Here is a 20,231-nt window from a genome sequence, read left to right on the forward strand (position 1 = left end):
TCAAAATGATTCAAATGGCTCTGAGTACTACGGGACTTAACATCTGAGATCATCAGTCCCCTAGAACTTAGAACTACTTAAACCTAATTAACCTAAGGACATCACACACATCCATGCCCGAGGCAGGATTGGAACCTGAGACCGTAGCGGTCACGCGGTTCCAGACTGAAGCGCCTAGAACCGCTCGGCCACAGCGGCCGGCTTTGCAGTGGGGGTCTGGAGAAGTAATACAGCAACCAGCACTGATATAAACTGTGGAACGAAAAATTTTCTTTTACTTGTGTTACTTTTGTGTAACTCATGTAATTATGCAGGAGTACAAATAATATCACTCCTTGAATGAGATTTTCACTCTGCAGCGGAGTGTACGCTGATATGAAACTTCCTGGCAGATTAAAACTGTGTTCCCGACCGAGACTCGAACTCGGGACCTTTGCCTTTCGCGGGCAAGTGCTCTACCAACTGAGCTACCCACGCACGACTCACACCCCCTCCTCACAGCTTTACTTCAGCCAGTACCTCGTCCCGAGTTCGAGTCTCGGCCCGGCACACAGTTTTAATCTGTCAGGAAGTTTCATATCAGCGCACACTCCGCTGCATAGTGAAAATCTCATTCTGGAAACATCCCCCAGGCTGTGGCTAAGCCATGTCTCCGCAATATCCTTTCTTTCAGGAGTGCTAGTTCTGCAAGGTTCGCAGGAGAGCTTCTGTAAAGTTTGGAAGGTAGGAGACGGATACTGGCAGAAGTAAAGCTGTGAGTAACGGGCGTCAGTCGTGCTTCGGTAGCTCAGATGGTAGAGCACTTGCCCGCGAAAGGCAAAGGTCCCGAGTTCGAGTCTCGGTCGGGCACACAGTTTTAATCTGCCAGGAAGTTTAATATCACTCCTTGTTAATTGCAAAACAAAGTAACAGTTGTTGAATGTGCAGTAGTGAGTGTCTTGATTACTGTTTCTATAATATACATTCCTGCTCAGAGCAGTACAACACATAATTTTATCAGAATAAAAAGATGGAAAAAGATATACATTCTAACATTTCAACTGGGATTCTTACTAAGAATTTATTCAGATTTTAATAGAAATGTTGGTACAGTAAGTAACATATTGAGAATAAAATTCGTTATGATCTTGGCAATCACTGTATGTTTTCACCAAATATTTTTAAATTATTTGACGTTTACGTACAAGAGACTAGTGTAATTACTTTCACATAGTTTTCAGAATACTGTTGTGAGATATTTCAACAGAGATAAATTTTTTTTAAGTACAGAGCAAAACTCTTAAACCGCATAATGTTTCTGTACCACATTCTTCAGTATGGCATGTTACAACAAGAACAAAATTATTACAGGCTTTAAAAGTAGTTGGATGGTGAAAGGAAATTTCCAGTATAAAGTTCTCCTTAGTAAGGTGTAGAATAACTTCTTCTCTACCTGCACACACACAGGCTTGGGTACGTCTGTATTTTTAATCTAGTCTTGGTATATAAAAATCTAACAGCACTTTTTAAGCACGACAAAATTAGGTACTCAAAAGTCTGTTTCGTTACAACATTAATGTTTAACGTCTGTACCTTGCCGTTTGCTTATTTGTTCTGACATGAGCCCACCAAGGCTGCAGTGACTTGGCGTGATTTACATTGATTAAGACAAAGGTTGTCAGCTCACAATATTCGTGGATGTATGGACTGAAGTCATTATGACGTTAGCAACAGCGTCGATGTTGAGATATGTAAGGTATATAATTGATGGTGTTGGTCCAATGCACTGAAGTGCAGGTAGCACCTGATACACATGTGGGCCTTCTTTGACAAAGGGCGTGGTGCGTTGACGGCGTCGATGCTGAGCAGCCGGAGAGCTGGGTGTGTGAGATACTATAGCTTTCCAGGATGGATGGCGTACTGGTCCGCCCGCAGCCGTAGGTTAGCGAAGCTGTTGCTGACGCAGCTGTAGCTGGGTAGCGGCTGGGCAGGTTGAGCTGACGCGTAATGCGCCGATGCTGCGCCTACTGAGAAAAGAATTTATTAAATCGGAATACATACAGTGTATGATTACATTGTTCCAATTTAAACATAGCAGCCATAACAGTAAGGCACTAGAAATATCTCGTGCGAGAGCATGTGCTAAATATGCCGAGTAGGGAAAAAGATGTGTGATTAGCCACTGAAAGCAAACCAAACGCAACCCAGGACGTCAAACTTACACAGTCACCTCATCCACTCTCAATGAGATTTCAACTCTAACTCTACTGGGCTTTGGAGCCCATCCTAATATTCAGTCAGTCCCTACAGATTTAGCAGATAGCCGACTTCCCTTTATATTTTTGGGGATCTTCCTCTCCTCAACAGCACTGCTTCCCTTTTAAGTAGCTTGTTTGCAGATAATTCTTCTAAACTACCCCACCCTCATCGTCTACTAAACAACACTTCACATTAAAGCAGAGATGGCGAAGAATTCAGCACACGAGCTGTGCCCTGGCCCGCGTGCCATAGCGCTCAGTGGGCCTTATTTGTTCTGACATGAGCCCACCAAGGCTGCAGTGACTTGGCGTGATTTACATTGATTAAGACAAAGGTTTTCAGCTCACAATATTCGTGGATGTATGGACTGAAGTCACGATGTGATGTGTGATGTGATGTGATGAAACGCACAACGGGTTGGCATACTCTGGATCAGGTGGTCGAGCAGCTGCTGGGGTATAGACTCCCACTCTTGCACCAGTGCCTGGCGGAGCTCCTGAAGTGTCGTAGGGGTTTGTAGACGTGCAGCGATACGTAGATATGACTGAAAGTCATGATACAGGTGTGGGATAATTGTAATCACAAGAATAAAAATGGCTTTAAAATAGTTGGTTGGTTGAGAAATAATAGTCACAGAATGTTTATGGACCCTTCTATCATTCATTTCGCGTTTCAGGCTCTGCCCATCTTCAGATGACTCGGTGATAAATATATTTTTTCCCAATCTTCACCGAGCGAGGTGGCGCAGTCGTTAGCACACTGGACTCGCATTCGGTTCAATCCCGTCTCCGGCCATCCTGATTTAGGTTTTCCGTGATTTCCCTAAATCGTTTCAGGCAAATGCTGGGATGGTTCCTTTGAAAGGGCACGGCCGATTTCCTTCCCAATCCTTCCCTAACCCGAGCTTGCGCTCCGTCTCTAATGACCTCGTTGTCGACGGGACGTTAAACACTAACCACCACCACCACCCAATCTTCCAAAATTAAACACGTGTATAAATGGAGCCCCTATGCTAAATCACCATACAACAAGACATTTAAGACGTAACACATACCCTTTGAAACAAAGTGAACAAACAATTTTGACAAAGTTGTCAATGAACGTCATAAGCGACATCATCAGAGAATGCTGTGTCGGTAAAGTCGACCACTCTAGCGGCAAACTTATGCTTGCTTATTTTTCAATCAGGAACTGTAGTGCGCCTGTTGTCTTCCGCGATGAACCTATTCAACTTCTTCAAGTGCCTATGGCTGATAATTGAATAGGCTCATCGCGGAAGACAACAACCGCAGAACAGTTCCAACTTGCAAAGGAAGTAAACATAAGTTTGCCGCTACAATGGTCGACTTTACCGACATAGCGTTCTCCGATGCTGTCGCTTTTGACGTTCATTGACACCTTTGTCAAAATTGTTTGTTCACTTTGTATCAAATGGTATGTGTTACGTCTTAAATTTCTCGTTATATGGCGATATACACTCATGCTCATAAATTAAGGATAATTTCAGAATATGGTGCCACACAAGGTGGCACTACACAAAACTGGCGCTAATAGCATACGCACATACGGAACACACACGACAAGACCTGTAAGTCCACGGTATTGGATATAAGTTGAGAAAACCGTGCAGAAACACATGTACTACAAAAGGCCACTGTTTCATGCGCATGTACCCCGACATCAATATGGGATATGATCACCATGCACACGTACACAGGCCGCACAACGGGTTGGCATACTCTGGATCAGGTGGTTGAGCAGCTGCTGGGGTATAGACTCCCACTCTTGCACCAGTGCCTGTCGGAGCTCCTGAAGTGTCGTAGGGGTTTGAAGACGTGCAGCGATACGTCGACCGAGAGCATCCCAGACGTGCTCGATGGGGTTCAGGCCTGGAGAACAGGCAGGTCACTCCATTCGCCTGATATCTTCCGTTTTAAGGTACTCCTCCACGATGGCAGCTTGGTGGGGCCGTGCGTTATCACCAAACAGGAGGAAGATGGGATCCACTGCACCCCAAAAGGCGGACATACTGGTGCAAAATGACGTCCCGATACACCTGACCTGTTACAGTTCCTCTGTCAAAGACGTGCACCAATCATAATCCCACCGCACACCATCAAACCACGACCTCTATACAGGTCCCTTTCAAGGACATTAAGGGGTGGTATGTGGTTCCTGGTTCACGACATATGAAAACCCGGCGAAAATCACTGTTCAGACTATAACATAGAATATAACATAGAACCACTGTTCCAGTGACCGTATACTGTGTTCTTGACACGAGGCTTTCCGGACTCTTCTGTGACCAGGAGTCAGTGAAAGGCGCCTTGCAGGTCTCCGGGCGAATAAACCATGTCTTTTCAGTCGTCTGTAGACTGTGTGTCTGGAGACAACTGTTCCAGTGGCTGCGGTAGGGTCCCGAGCATGGCCGTCTGCGGGCACTGATGGTGAGATATCGGCCTTCTTGTGGTGTTGTACACTGTGGACATCCCGTACTGTAGCGCCTGGACACGTCTCCTGTCTGCTGGACTCGTTGCCGTAATCTTGAGATCACACTTAGTGGCACACGGAGGGCCCGTGCTACGACCTGCTGTGTTTGACCAGCCTCCAGTCACCCTAGTATTCTACCCCTCATAACGTTATTTTCAACACACAGTCACCATTAGCACGCCTGAAAACGTCTGCACAATTACTCGCTGCACCGTAATCTGACATGCACCAACACACCTCTGCGTATGTGGACTGCTGCCAGCGCCACCGTGCGTCGACCGCAGGTCAAATGCACCGCATGGTCATCCCCTGAGGTCATTTAAACCCACAAACTTCCCAACAGAGCGTAGTTTCACCATGTATTCGTCATGTATTATCCTTAATTTATGACCATGAGTGTCGTATAGGGACTCCATTTATACGCGTTGTAATTTTGCAAGATTGTGAGAAAACACCAGGTCATCTGAAGATGGACAGAGCCTGTAACGCGAAATGAATGAAAGTATCGAGAAACACCCTGTGACTATTGCGTCGCTACCAACCAGCTATTTTAAAGCCATTTTTATTCTTGAGACTACACGTTCCGAACGCCGTCACGCTACGACGTCTGGGCGGGGAGCGGGAGAAAAGGGGTAAACGGCGAAGACGCCGTGTTTAAATGGCAATGCAATCGTACTGTACACGACTTCGTTTCATATGTCTCAACAACATAGATGACAGAGGAAACAGATTTTCGGTATTATTTTTGGCCGTCTGTAAAAATAACGTAATCTTTATCTGGTACAAACAGTTGTCATACAGTCGGACGAAGAAAATTTCACAAATATTCTCACTCAGGTTCCCACGTAATCGTGACTTATTTAGTTTCATAACAGAAAGAAAGCCTTTCACACACATTCTGCTCAAAACATTTTATCATCTTTGCAAACTCGTTGTGGAGACGTGTAAACTATGCCTGGGGAAAACAGTGTTGGCATACTGGACAGTTTTAAAATCAAAGGATTTTAATTAATAAAAAGCCGCCCCCGTTGCTTTTTTTATTAAGTTCACACGATCGGTTTCGGCTTTCATATTACGCCGTTAAGTGCATCTGAAAAGTTACGCTGTAGGGAAGCAAAATCAAATGATCATTTGACGCTGTTTCTCCACAGCATAACTTTCAGATGCACTTCATAATATCCTAATATACGAGTATAGACCGAAACCGGTCGTGTGAACTTAATAAAATTCTAAAAAAATCATCTGCAGATGCATTTCATTAACTGGACATCGGTTACGGAATCAGCAGCATCATCAAGACAATGTGAAACTAATAATAGTAAAAGGATTTCTCTTTAAACGGGAATTACAATGCAGATCAACCAGTTAAATCTGCACATACACAGGGGCGCTCTCAGCTAAAACGGCAAACGGTCTCGAAAACAGACGTAAGATTGGCGGTGTCCTCAAAAACGTTTAGAAAACTATCCTAGTAATTCATTCAGGGCAACAATAAATTTTTAAAACGTCGCATTGTCTTTAATGCCATTTAACTTAGGGAAATGGGAGGTGTTTTTTGTCAGAATTTGTCCATTCTACAATACGATTTTCTTTTTAAAGACATCACCATCATATGAAAAATAACTTGTTTCTGACTTTGTAGAGTCATACTTTGGGCAGTGTGCAGCTAAGTACACTTAAAATGCGGAGTCTGCAATCCATTCCGAATGTTCTAATTTTCGTTCCTGCACTTTTTTTCCTTCATAAATTCAGCAATAGTAGGTTTTAAGTCGACAAATGGTTACTGGCATGCCTCTTGACGTAACCAACATACTTTGGAGTGTAAAATCCACATCTCCGTCGATACTCCGCAAGTCACCGTACGCTGCGTGGCGGAGGGTACCCTGAACCACTACTTGTCATTTCAGTTACTGATCCACTCGCAAATAGAGTGAGGGGAAAACGACTATCTATATGCCTCCGTATGAGCCCTAATTTCTCGTACCTTATCTTCGTGGTCCTTACGCGCAGTGTGTGTTGGCGGCAGTAGAATCGTTCGGCAGTCAGTTTCAAATGCCTGTTCTCTAAATTTTTTCAATAATGTTCATCGGTGATAACATCTCCTTCCATCACGGGGTTCCCATTTGAGTTCCCGAAGCATCTACGTAGCACTTGCGTGTCGTTCGAAATTACCGGAAACAAATCTATCAGTCCGCCTCTGAATTGCTTCGATGTCTTCCTTTCATCCGACCTGGTATGGATCTCAAACACTCGAGCAGTACTCAAGGAAGGTCGCACTAGTATCCTATACGCAATCTCCTTTGCAGATAAACCGCACGTTCCTAAAATTCTCCCAATAACGCGAAGTCGGCAATTCGTCATCCCTACCACAATCCTCACATGCTCGTTCCATTTCATATCGCTTTGGAACGTTATGCCCAGATCTTTAAACGACATGACTGTGTCAAGCAGGGCACTACTAATGGTGTATCCGAACATTTTCGTGATTGTTGTTCCTACTCATCCGCATTAACTTACATTTTTCTACATTTGGATCCAGCTGCCGTTCATCAAACCATATAGAAATGTTGTCTAAGTCGTCTTGTATCTTTCTACAGTCACTCAACATCGACACCTTACCGTACACCACAGCATCATCAGCAAACAACCGCTGATTGCTGCCCACCCTGTCCGCCAAATCATTTATGTATGTAGAAAACAACAGCGATCCTGTCGCGCTTCCCTGGGGCACTCCTGACGATACCGTTGTCTCTGACGAACACTCGCCGTCGAGGTCAACATACTGGGTTCTATTATTTAAGATGTCTTCGAGCCACTCACGGATCTGTGAACTTATTCTATATGCTGGTACCTTCGTAAACAGCCTGAATTGAGACACCGAGTCAAATGCTTTCCGGGAATCTAGAAATATGGAATCTGCCTATTGACGTTCAGCAATTGTTCGCAGTACATCCTGTAGGAAAGGGAAAGCTGAGTTTCGATCGAGAGATGCTTTCTAAAACAATGCTGATTCGTGGACATAAGTTTCTCAATCTCAAAGTTTATTATATTTGATCTGAGAATATTTTCAAGGATTCTGCAGCAAACAGAAGTTAGGGACATCATTCTGTAATTTTGCGGGCCCGTTCTTTTACCTTTCTTATATACTGGAGTCACCTGCATTTTTTCCAGTCGCTTGGGACTTTGTGCTGAGCGAGATATTCACGTTGAATTCAATCTAGGTAGGGGGCCAATGCCGTAGAGTGCTCTTCGTAAAATCGAACTGAGATTCCATCCGGACCTGGTGACTTATTTGCTTTCTAATCTTTCAGTTGTTCTCTACGACAGGTATTCTTATTACTATGTCGTACATACGGTAGTCTGTCCGATCGTCAAATGACAGTATGTTCATAAGATTCTCCTGTGTGAACGATTTCTTCAACGAGAAATTTAAAACTTCGGCTTTCGTTTTGCTATTTTCAACTTACATACGATCAGAATTTTCTCGGGTTCTCTGCCGGATCTTTTGCTAAGGTGTGACGATGGTAGTTTTAGTATGCTTCGCGCATAGATCTTTTCACAGACGCACGAATCTCTGCTAACCTTCGCTTGTCATAATTTGTGCGTTCCCTTTTGAACTGAGAGTGCAACAGCCTCTGCTTCCTCAGTATCTGCCGAATCTAGTTAGTAAACCAGGGTGAGTCTTTTCCATCCTTTATCCACTTACAAGGCACATAACTCTCCAGACCACTTAAATTTTGCCCATAATTCCTATACATCCATCTTACTGAAACTAAGTGATGCCAATTCACTATCTAATTGAGATGTTAGTAACTCCTTATCTGCTCTATCTAGCAGAAACACTCTCCTAGCCTTCTTGACTGATTTATTAACTTTCGTAATCATAGTTGCTATAATATCATGATCGATAATCCCCGTTTCTATACTGTCATTGTCAATGAGGTACGGCCTATTTGTAGCTACAAGGTCTAAAATACTTCCATTGCGTGTGGGCTGCCGAGCTAGCTGCTCAACACAATTTTGAGAAAACGTGTTCAAAAGTATTAGTCTATCTGTACCACCTCCCCCCCCCCCCCCCCCCCCCCCGCCTGTAATGAATCCATAGACAGCCCAGTCTACATTCGGCAGGTAAAAATCGCCTCCAACTAGTGTTGCACGATCTAGGTATTTACGCGCTATTGACGGTAGACATTCCATGAATGACTCTAGAACTGTCAAAGCGGAATCTGGTGGCCGGTGAAGACATCAAACAATTAACTTGGTTTCACCTACACCTGATACACGTGAGCAGATGACTTCACTGTCACACTGAACCTCGACCTCAATAGAGACAACATATTTGTCATCTGAAATGAATACTCAACCCTCCTATGGCATCTAATCTGTCTTTCCGTTATACGTTCCACGACTCGCTAAATATCTCAGAGCTTTCCAATTCGGGTTTCAGCCAGTTCTAGGTCCCAAGAATAATACGAGCACGACAACGTTGCTGGAGGGCACTAAATTCGAGAACTTTATTACACATACTTCGACAGTTTACTAATAAAATTGTGACAGTCGAAGTGTCTTTATTATGTACGCTGTTTGATTTCCCTTGGGCTGGAGAGTGACCATCAGACCACCTCAAATTACTGCGTAGTCTTAACAACCCTCATGTGCACCTCACAAGTACTCTGGTGCTTGATTAGCTGCTTCCTTTGTGTAGTGCACCCCTGACCTATCAAGAGGAGTCCTACAAATCCCCACACGACGACGCAGGTCTTGAAATCTGCAGCCAAGATCATCACAGAGTAGACGAAGCCTTTGGCTGAGACCCTTCACTCCAAACCAAAGTATCCCGATCAACTCTGGGAACGATGCTGCAAATTGCAAGCTCTCTTCCATCCCGCGCGCGAGGACAGCATTCTTAACCACCTCTGTCAGCCGCCTGCACGAACTGAGGATCGCCTCAAAACCCAAGCGACAGGCGTCGTTGGTGCCGACGTGAGCCACAACGTGCAGACGACTGCACACCGCACGCTTGACAGCCACATGCAAGGCAGCCTCCACACCTTGGACGAGGCCCCCTGGCAGACATTTAGAGTATATATTGGCTTTCTTTCCAGCACTAAACGCTATCTGCCTAAGGAGCTCCATAACGTTCCTAACATTGGAGATCCAAATGACTAGTAAACGCCGGCCGCGGTGGCCGAGCGGTTCTAGGCACTTCAGCCCGGAACCACGCGGCTGCTACGGTCGCAGGCTCGAATCCTGCCTCGGGCATGGATGTGTGTGATGTCCTTAGTTTAGTTAGGTTTAAGTAGTTCTAAGTCTAGGGGACTGATGACCTCAGATGTTAAGTCCCATAGTGCTTGGAGCCACTTTTTTTGACTAGTAAACCCTCCCCCCCTCTCCCCGTCTGCCAGCTAGAACGCTGCTGGAGCGCCGACCTGTCCACTCATAGGATGAATGGGCGGCCTGTCTCCACATTGGCCCCCTGCCTTGAGTGACGCGAACGCGTTACCACCCGCCACTCATCTTGCTGTGAGGGGGGATCCACCGCGTCGGGCACACTAGGATGTGCCTTGGAAGCAGAGCCCGTGGGCAAAACAAGCGACACCTGAGATGATGTCCCATGCGACGCGCCAGATACACCGCCACAGCTACACCCCGAGACAACAGCCTGAAGATGACTGACCGTAGTCAAAAGCACATTCAGCTAGATGTATAGTCTCCATTCCCTTCGTTCAAATCCTCAAAAACTGTTGTAACTGACAGTGAAATAATACGTGCGTCTTCAGAAACTTTGCTATTCGTACCAGCACTACTCGTACAAGCGACTTCTTCACACGATCCTTGCCTGAATTTAGTACAATGTCCTTCCTGATCTACACAGCTTTTTTCTCTTTCATTGTCACGTAAGCCTTCAAAGTTTTTTTCCTTGGTGCTGTAATGTCGTTTCATAGCAAATTTGCAGTACGCATTGATTACACAACTGCATAATAGATACTGAGAATTCTCGTCCCTCTCTTCTATCATTCACAATCATTTTTCTAGGTTTATGACGATACATCCTTAGAATACCTATTCTCGTGCGAACAGCCACTGGACCTGTGAACGTACGTCATACTACGAACAAATAGCGAAGCGTAAACAGTACTCACACAACGATTCTGCCGAACTGAAGAGAGGCGTGCTGGCCGAAAAACGCCACACCGTAACCCCAAACAAATTTTCGGCTGTATCGCGTATTTCCGGGAATGAACAGGCTACCTGATCAGACCGAGGCTTTGCTCGCCCACTGCCCGCACACCGTGCACCCCATGTCCGCGTGCCGTTTGGATCGCCGTGGCCGGCCCCCTATTACAGGAATACCATCAGGAGCCACCAAACGGATAAGTTATATAATTACTTGATTCACATAATTCCCCTTAATTTCCAGCCTTACTTTATACTGATTTGATGCACCAACATTCTCTGTCAACTAAAACGCAAGAGTGCAAATCACTAATCTGTATTTCACTTTATGTGAAGTATCAACTCAGTCGCCTATGCAGAAAAAATTAATTTTTTTTCATCTCGAGGACGATGTGCTGGCTGGGTCTGCTTCAGAAGGATCTTGAATGCGGAGAAGTTTCTTCGTACATTATTTACTCTTTTATCCCCCCCCCCCCCCCACCACCACCACAGATTTCGAAATGCATAACCTCATTCTACGTATAAGCCGTTGTATGTTCACTGTGGCAAAAAGAGCATGCTGAAAATTCAACTACAAATCAGCCACAGAACACCTCTGTTGGAAATTGATACAAATTTCTCCATATTCAACTAAAATTTTAAATAAATACTACCTAATAAACTTTACTTTTTACAACACCTGTTTTTCCTTTTCATGGAGACTACTTGACTATTACAGATACAAGCCAAGGAGGCGAGCAGGGGATAATGAAACAAGTAAATAATCCTGGTAAACATAGGTACGGAAACCAATGGTTTTCCCGGTATGACTTACTACGACTGAGGAGGAGAACACCCCAAGTGCCATATTCTAATTTCAAGAATGTTCAAATGTGTGTGAAATCTTATGGGACCTAACTGCTAAGGTCATCAATCCCTAAGCTTACACACTACTTAACCTAAATTGTCCTAACGACAAACACACACACCCATGCCCGAGGGAGGACTCGAAACTCCGCCAGGACCATGCGCACAGCCCATGACTGCAGCGTCTCAGACCGCTCGGCTAATCCCCCGCGGCATTCTAATTTCCCATACACTTTATTCAGTGAAAGGAGTCAAAGCAAATGTGAATGTGTCACGGCTTATCCATAGATACTGCACCCTCGCTGAGCAAACGACGCTCAAGGTCTTCGGTGTACTTTAGAAGCATTTCAGAAAACGAAAATCTCAGTGAAACTGGTGACACGGTGGCTAGCCTCGGAGCCTGTTACTTTTGCACCGCATGTTCGGAACTCCATTATTTTTATTTATTTTGTTTCTTCATTTATCTACCCATGTTTATTGGTGATTACTGAGTGAATGTTTCTTATCAAGCTGAGAGATAAGAGGGCGTTGATTAATTGTAAACTTACAGCTGGATTTCAAAATGGCATTCGTTTACTATATAATATGTACGTGTATGGTACTTTCAGAGGTTACAACCCCTTTAAATTCTCATATTTCGTTCTTCTATCAGTTCTTATATTTAGTCTTATTTTTATTCTTCAGGAAGATTCTGTGCATCCTCTTGGATAATTCAGATCGTAGAAACATTCGAAATAGAAATCCCGAATGCCACCAGTATCGCGCGAAGGCAGATTCGCCGCAGTGACATTTCTTCGTATGAGTCTCACTTGCGAAAGAAACTTCACTAACAGTGCTAAAGACTTCGTGCGTTGGCAATAGTTTCACAGCAAACAGAGCATAATCGAACACCTTTCCGAAAAATGGTTCTAGCAATTGATTGTAAATCAAGATACACTACAGGAATTTCACCGAAAACAAATTCAAATAATTTTCTCATTCATTTATTATTTATTTTCTAGTCATTCGCCAGACATACAATTATTAGACGAATAAGGACAACTTTATTTCAGTATACACTAAAAAACATTCGTATAGTAGTCTTCTACGGACGTGGGTAGATAAATCAAAAGTAAAAAATAATAATAGAGTTTCTAACTCCACCACTGCCAGTCCCCAGCCCGTGGCCTCATATTGCAAGTGATGAGGAAGGAGGAGGGGTAGCACCTCGTAAAAAAAAAAAAAAAATACCCTGGGTCCATCTGGCTCCAGATCGTAGAACCCTGTGAGGGCCCCTGCCTAGGGTTACGGGTGAAACCCGGTCAACGGTCTCAAAGGCCGAAGAGAAATCCTAACTCCCAACGGCAGAGAGAGAGAGAGAGAGAGAGAGAGAGAGAGAGAGAGAGAGAGAGAGGAAGAACCCAATGGGGAAAACCATGAAAAATAATCATTTCGGACTAACAATCCGACTTTACTTTGGAATTTATTTTTTACCATGTAGAATGTAAATTTCAATTGCAGAATGGAAAGTCCGCTAGAAGAAAGCACTATCCCAGGTGGTAACTCGAAAGAGGAATTCACCATTGCTTTATTCAATGCATTGGGATCTAGGGTTCTGGGGAGTCCCAACATCTGCATTAAGGATGAATCGGAGCATTCTTGGTATCCTTCCAAACTCAAGCTCAAAAGGAAATTCTTTGCAGGCACCTTGAACATAAAATCGTTACTAAAAATTGGTAAACAAAATAACTTTAAATTCTCTTAGATAAGCTTAAAATACAAATTTTAGCAGTTCGAGAAACAAGATTTTTGGATGAAAATGTTACATAAACCAAAAACCATAGAATTTTTAAGGGTAAATCAGCAACAAAACTCACTAAAGGCATGCTTGATACCGCTTTCTGTGTTCATAAGAAATTAGTAGATAACATTACAGAATTTAAATCCAGTTCAGAAAGACAATCTCTTCTCACAGTTAAATGCAAAAATAAACAGTATAACTTTGTTAATTGTCATGCTCCAATCAATGATGACAATAAGAAAAATCCGAGTAAAGTAGAAGCATTCTGGGAACTTCTAGAAGAAGCAATATAAAAATTCCAAAATCAAATGGGGGATTTTAATGCACACGTAGGGAGGAAAAAATCGTTTCGAAAAATAGTAGAGTATTATCCAGCCCATAAAAGAACAAACAAAAATGGCGCAAGACAAATCAGTCTTTGTAGAGCATTTCAGTTCACGGTAATATCAACCTTCTTCAAAAAATTACCAAGAAAGGCAAAAACATGGATCTCTCCAAATCCAATGCTAGGGAACTTCCAGTCAGATCACGTGGCTATTTCTAAATGTAATTTAAAACAAATCATGCATTTAAAAACAGCAAGAAAGAGGGAATTTGATTCTGATCTTTACCTGACTAAAATTAAACTGAAACTTCCCCCCAATAAAAGCAAAGGAGACAGCAAAAATTAATTAAATATAATACAGACAGGCTCAACATCACCATAAAGATAATAAAAAAATTTCAGGAAGAAATTAAAGTAACTAAATCAGGGAAATGGGGAGAAATATCGAAAGAAATCAACAGGGCAGCGAAAAATGTATTTGGAACAACAAAAATGAAGAAGAAAGTCCGGTGGAATGAAATATGTGAAGAAGCAGTTACAAAAAGAACAAAACAGTGGAATAAACGGAAATGTTCTGGGAAGCCTGAACACCTTGATGAATTTAGAATGCAAATGAAAGAAACAGCAAGAATAATAAAGAGTGCTAAAATACCTTTTGAGAAATCACAACTTCTTGAAATAGGAAACAACTTTGTAAAAAATAACTCCAGGAATTTCTATCCGATGTTTAAAAGTCATCTAAAGGGTTACCAAGCTCCAAGTATTTGCTTCACAGATGAAAATGGTAAAGTAGGCCTAAGCAACAGCCAGAATTGTGAAATACTAAGAAAATACTTTGAAAAATTATTGAACTGTGAAGAACCAAACTGTAAGCTAGAATTTACAGATATCCATGAAAATACAGAAGCAGATTTATCACCTAGAGCTGAAGAAATAAAAGAAAAGCACTAAGCACCCCGCAAAACAACAAAGTCACTGGAGAAGACTATTACAGCTGAACTTTTTAAATTGTCTCAACCAAAAATTATAAGTAACCTTCAGATCATGTTTGAAGACATATGGGTAACTGAGAAGACTGGAAAGTGGCTCTCATCCATCCCTCACACAAGAAAAGTGATAAGCAAAATGTAAATAACTACAGAGGTATATCGTCGTTGCCAGTGGGTTATACGGTATTTTCAACAATACTACTAAAGAAGGTAGAAGCCACACTTGATAGCCATTTGGGAGATTTAGAAAGGGCAGATCTTGCTCAGAACAGATTTTCAACCTAAAGTCCATAATTCGTCACCGACTTACAGACTCTAAAGACAGTTGTAACATTTATAGAGTTTAAAAAGGCATTTGACTCGGTTGATATGGAAACACAAGATCAGAGAATCTGGCATCAAATTTAAATTAGCAAACCTTATTCGTGAAACGCTCACAGTCACCAAACCAAAAGTAAAGTTTCGGGGTGAAATATCGGAGGTGTAAGGCATGGTGATGGCCTGTCTCCACTCCTCTTTAACTGCGTACTAGATAAAATAGTAAGGGAATGGAAACAGAAACTAAAAGAACAGAAGCTATCACCAATCAGACTGGGAACTAAAAACAAAGGTATTGAAGTTCACTGTTTAGCATTTGAGGATGATTTTGCCATTCTTTCCGAAAACCTAACAATTGCTGGAATACAAATCAATCTCTTAGAAGAAACAGCCAACAAAGCAGGTTTAAAAATATCTGTAGAAAAAATAAAATTTATGACAAATATAAAAAATGCTCCGGAATCCCTAGCAACATATTGTCCAGATAAAGAGGTTAATAAATTTAAATGTTTGGGAGAAGTCATCCAAGAAAATGGCTTAAAAAATTCACTGTAGAAGAAAGCGTACCGGTACATAAAACGGAGAGAGCTTATGGAATAACTAGGAATGTCTACAACAAAAGATGTCTGTCTAAAAATTTGAAGATACAGCACTAGAACCCAGTAGAAAAACCAGAATGTCTTTATGCAAGTGAATGTTTACTACTGAACTACAAATTACACAAACCTGAAGTCCTAGAAAGAAAAATCGTTCGAAACATACTTGGGCCACCAAAAAATACAGAGGTATGGAAATTAAGAAGCACTGAAGAAGTTTATCGCAATATAGAAAACTTTAATGGAACACTACGAAAGAGGCGACTGCTATTGTTTGGACACTTATACAGAATGAACAGCAGCAGGTTAACCAAACAGATTTGTAAATATCTTTTGGACAGGAAGTCAACAATACCCTGGATTCAAGAAGTCAGGAAAGATTTGGAAAGACGCAACATAAGTGAAAAAGATGCAACAGAAAGAGAGATTTTCAAGAGGAAAGTGTTAAAAATGGAAGGATTCCAAGGCAGGAGGGAGAAGAAGATAGGTCGAAAATGGCCCGAGGAGAGAAAAAGGACACAGTGAAAAGATGAAAGAGTACTGGAGGAAAAAGAAAGAACAACAAAGGAGGACGCAATGTAATTGGTGCGTGGTCCTTAGATGACCCAACGAAGAAAGAAGAAAGAGGATTAGAGTTTCGAACATGGTGGCTCAAAATTGCAAAGCCGCAACGTTAGGAACTTTGCCATCGCTTCGGTTGACCTACTTTTATTCATTACAAGCCACATAAACTACCTCGAAAACTTTGACAGTAGTTTTCTCACAAACGGTTGAGTATCTACGTACAATAAGGTGACAAGAGTCTTGGAACAGTGAAATGCACATTGCAGATGACGGTGGTACCACGTACACAATGTATAAAAGAGCAGTGCATTTGTGGAGCTGTCATTTGTACTCAGGTGACTATTGCGAAAAAGTTTCAGGCGTGATTATGGCCGCACGACGAGAATTAACAGACTTTGAACGCGGAGTGGTAGTTGGAGCTGGACGCATGGGACATTCCATTTTGGCAATAGTTAGGGAATTCAGTACTCCGCGATCCTCAGTGTCAAGAATGTGCCGAGAATACCAAAATTCAGGCACTACCTCTCACTACAACGTAGTGGCCGACGGCCTTCACCTAACGACCGAGAGCAGAAGCGTTTGCGTAGAGTTGTGAGTGCTAACAGACAAGCAGCATTGTTTGAAGTAACCGCAGAAATCAATGTGGACCTTGCGGTGAACGTATCAGTTAGGGCAGTGCGGCGAAATTTGGCGTTAATGGGCTATGGTGGCAGATGACCGACGCTAGTGCCTTTGCTAACAGCAGATGTTCTGAGAAGCCTGAACGCCTTGATGAATTTAGAATGAAAAGGAAAGAAACAGCAAGAATAATAAAGAGTGCTAAAAGATCTTTTGAGAAATCACAACTTCTTGACATACAAAACAACTTTGTAAAAAATAACTCCCGGAATTTCTATCAAATGTTTAAAAGTCATCTAAAGGGTTGCCAAGCTCCAAGTATTTGCTTTACAGATGAAAATGGTAAAGTAGGCCTAAGCAATAGCCAGAATTGTGAAATACTAAGAAAGTACTTTGAAAAATTATTGAACTGTGAAGAACCAAACTGTAAGCTAGAATTTACAGATCTTCATGAAAATACAGAAGCAGATCTACTACCTACAGCTGAAGAAATAAAAAAAAAGAATAAGTGTTGTGTTGGCAGAAGAGCCAACACCGTGTTACTAGGAGAGGCCGAAATGCACGCGTTTTAGCTCACGCAGGCTCGCGTGAGGAGGGAAGGACTATACTGACGTGAGGTCTGGAACATGACAAGGAATTAGAATTCAGAAAGTGGACGTAATTAGTTTGAAACTTAACTTTAATCCATTAATGATGAGCGTCCTTCTTGACGGTACATGATTCACAATATTATATGTCAGAATACACTCCTGGAAATGGAAAAAAGAACATATTGACACCGGTGTGTCAGACCCACCATACTTGCTCCGGACACTGCGAGAGGGCTGTACAAGCAATGATCACACGCACGGCACAGCGGACACGCCAGGAACCGCGGTGTTGGCCGTCGAATGGCACTAGCTGCGCAGCATTTGTGCACCGCCGCCGTCAGTGTCAACCAGTTTGCCGTGGTATACGGAGCTCCATCGCAGTCTTTAACACTGGTAGCATGCCGCGACAGCGTGGACGTGAACCGTATGTGCAATTGACGGACTTTGAGCGAGGGCGTATAGTTGGCATGCGGGAGGCCGGGTGGACGTACCGCCGAATTGCTCAACACGTGGGGCGTTAGGTCTCCACAGTACATCGATGTTGTCGCCAGTGGTCGGCGGAAGGTGCACGTGCCCGTCGACCTGGGACCGGACCGCAGCGACGCACGGATGCACGCCAAGACCGTAGGATCCTACGCAGTGCCGTAGGGGACCGCACCGCCACTTCCCAGCAAATTAGGGACACTGTTGCTCCTGTGGTATCGGCGAGGACCATTCACAACCGTCTCCATGAAGCTGGGCTACGGTCCCGCACACCGTTAGGCCGTCTTCCGCTCACGCCCCAACATCGTGCAGCCCGCCTCCAGTGGTGTCGCGACAGGCGTGAATGGAGGGACGAATGGAGACGTGTCGTCTTCAGCGATGAGAGTCGCTTCTGCCTTGGTGCCTATGAAGGTCGTATGCGTGTTTGGCGCCGTGCAGGTGAGCGCCACAATCAGGACTGCATACGACCGAGGCACACAGGGCCAACACCCGGCATCATGGTGTGGGGAGCGATCTCCTACACTGGCCGTACACCTCTGGTGATCGTCGAGGGGACACTGAATAGTGCACGGTACATCCAAACCGTCATCGAACCCATGGTTCTACCATTCCGAGACCGGCAAGGGAACTTGCTGTTCCAACAGGACATTGCACGTCCGCATGTATCCCGTGCCACCCAACGTGCTCTAGAAGGTGTAAGTCAACTACCCTGGCCAGCAAGATCTCAGGATCTGTCCCCCATTGAGCATGTTTGGGACTGGATGAAGCGTCGTCTCACGCGGTCTGCACGTCCAGCACGAACGCTGGTCCAACTGAGGCGCCAGGTGGAAATGGCATGGCAAGCCGTTCCGCAGGACTACATCCAGCATCTCTACGATCGTCTCCATGGGAGAATAGCAGCCTGCATTGCTGCGAAAGGTGGATATACACTGTACTAGTGCCGACATTGTGCATGCTCTGTTGCCTGTGTCTATGTGCCTGTGGTTCTGTCAGTGTGATCATGTGATGTATCTGACCCCAGGAATGTGTCAATAAAGTTTCCCCTTCCTGGGACATTGAATTCACGGTGTTCTTATTTCAATTTCCAGGAGTGTAGTAACTGAATATGGCGTCTTGCTAGGTCGTAGCAAATGACGTAGCTGAAGGCTATGCTAAACTGTCGTCTCGGCAAATGAGAGCATATGTAGACAGTGAACCATCGCTAGCAAAGTCGGCTGTACAACTGGGACGAGTGCTAGGGAGTCTCTCTCGATTAGACCTGCCGTGTGGCGGCGCTCGGTCTGCAATCACTGATGGTGGCGACACGCGGGTCCGACGTATGCTAACGGACCGCGGCCGATTTAAAGGCTACCACCTAGCAAGTGTGGTGTCTGGCGGCGACACCACAGTAAGTACCCCGAAGTACAACTTAATAGCACATCGCCTGCAGCGCCTCTCCTGGGATCGTGACCATATCGGTTGGCCCCTAGATGACTGGAAAACCGCTTACTGGTCAATTGAGTTCCAACTTCAGTTGGTTAGAGCTGACGGTAGGGATCCAGTGTGGCGCAGACCCACGGAGCCACGGATCCAAGTTGTGAATAAGTTAGCGTGTAAGCTAGTGGTGGCTCCATAATAGTGTGGACTGTGTTTACGTGGAGTAAATTGGGTCGTCTGGTCCAACTGCCACATGGAGACCATTTTTAGCCACTGGTGGACTTCATGTTCCCAAACAACAATGGAATTTTTATGAATGATAATGCGCCATGTCACCGGTCCACAATTGTTCGCAATTGGTTTGAAGAACGTTCTGGATAGTTCGAGCGAATGATTTGGCCACTCGGTTCGCCTGACACGATTCCCATCGAACATTTATAGGACATAATCGAGGGGTCAGTTATTTCACAAAATCCTGCACCGGCAACACTTCTGCGGTTATGGACGGCTATAGAAACAGCACAGTTCAGTATCTCTGCAGAGGACTTCCAACGACGTGTTGAGTCTATACCACGTCGAGTTGATGCACTACGCCTGGGGAAAAGGTTCGACACGATATTAGGAGGTATTCCATGACTTTTGGCACCTTAGTGTGTAATCCGAGACACGTGTTCGCTTATTTTGACTCCTCTTCCAGTGAGTTATGTTTCTGGGAAAACAGTTTATTGCACTTGTCGTGTTCTCCTCGTGAGTACACGAACAGCTTTTAGGAGAGTCCACGAGGATCCGAGCTGCAGACAT

General features: G+C 43.9%; 1 protein-coding gene across 1 annotated transcript in view; it reads right to left on the reverse strand.

Annotated features, from left to right (window-relative positions):
• Positions 1–1,034: 1,034 nt before the first annotated feature.
• LOC126298708 (paired mesoderm homeobox protein 2-like) overlaps positions 1,035–20,231 on the reverse strand; it is a 480,059-nt gene continuing 460,862 nt past the window's right edge. The window contains exon 5 of the mRNA XM_049990134.1: positions 1,035–2,003. Coding sequence (XP_049846091.1) covers positions 1,873–2,003 — 131 coding nt within the window. The 3' untranslated portion in view covers positions 1,035–1,872. The remainder of the gene's footprint in view (positions 2,004–20,231) is intronic.

The sequence above is a fragment of the Schistocerca gregaria genome, chromosome X (genome assembly GCF_023897955.1).
Source record: "Schistocerca gregaria isolate iqSchGreg1 chromosome X, iqSchGreg1.2, whole genome shotgun sequence".
NCBI lineage: Eukaryota > Metazoa > Arthropoda > Insecta > Orthoptera > Acrididae > Schistocerca > Schistocerca gregaria.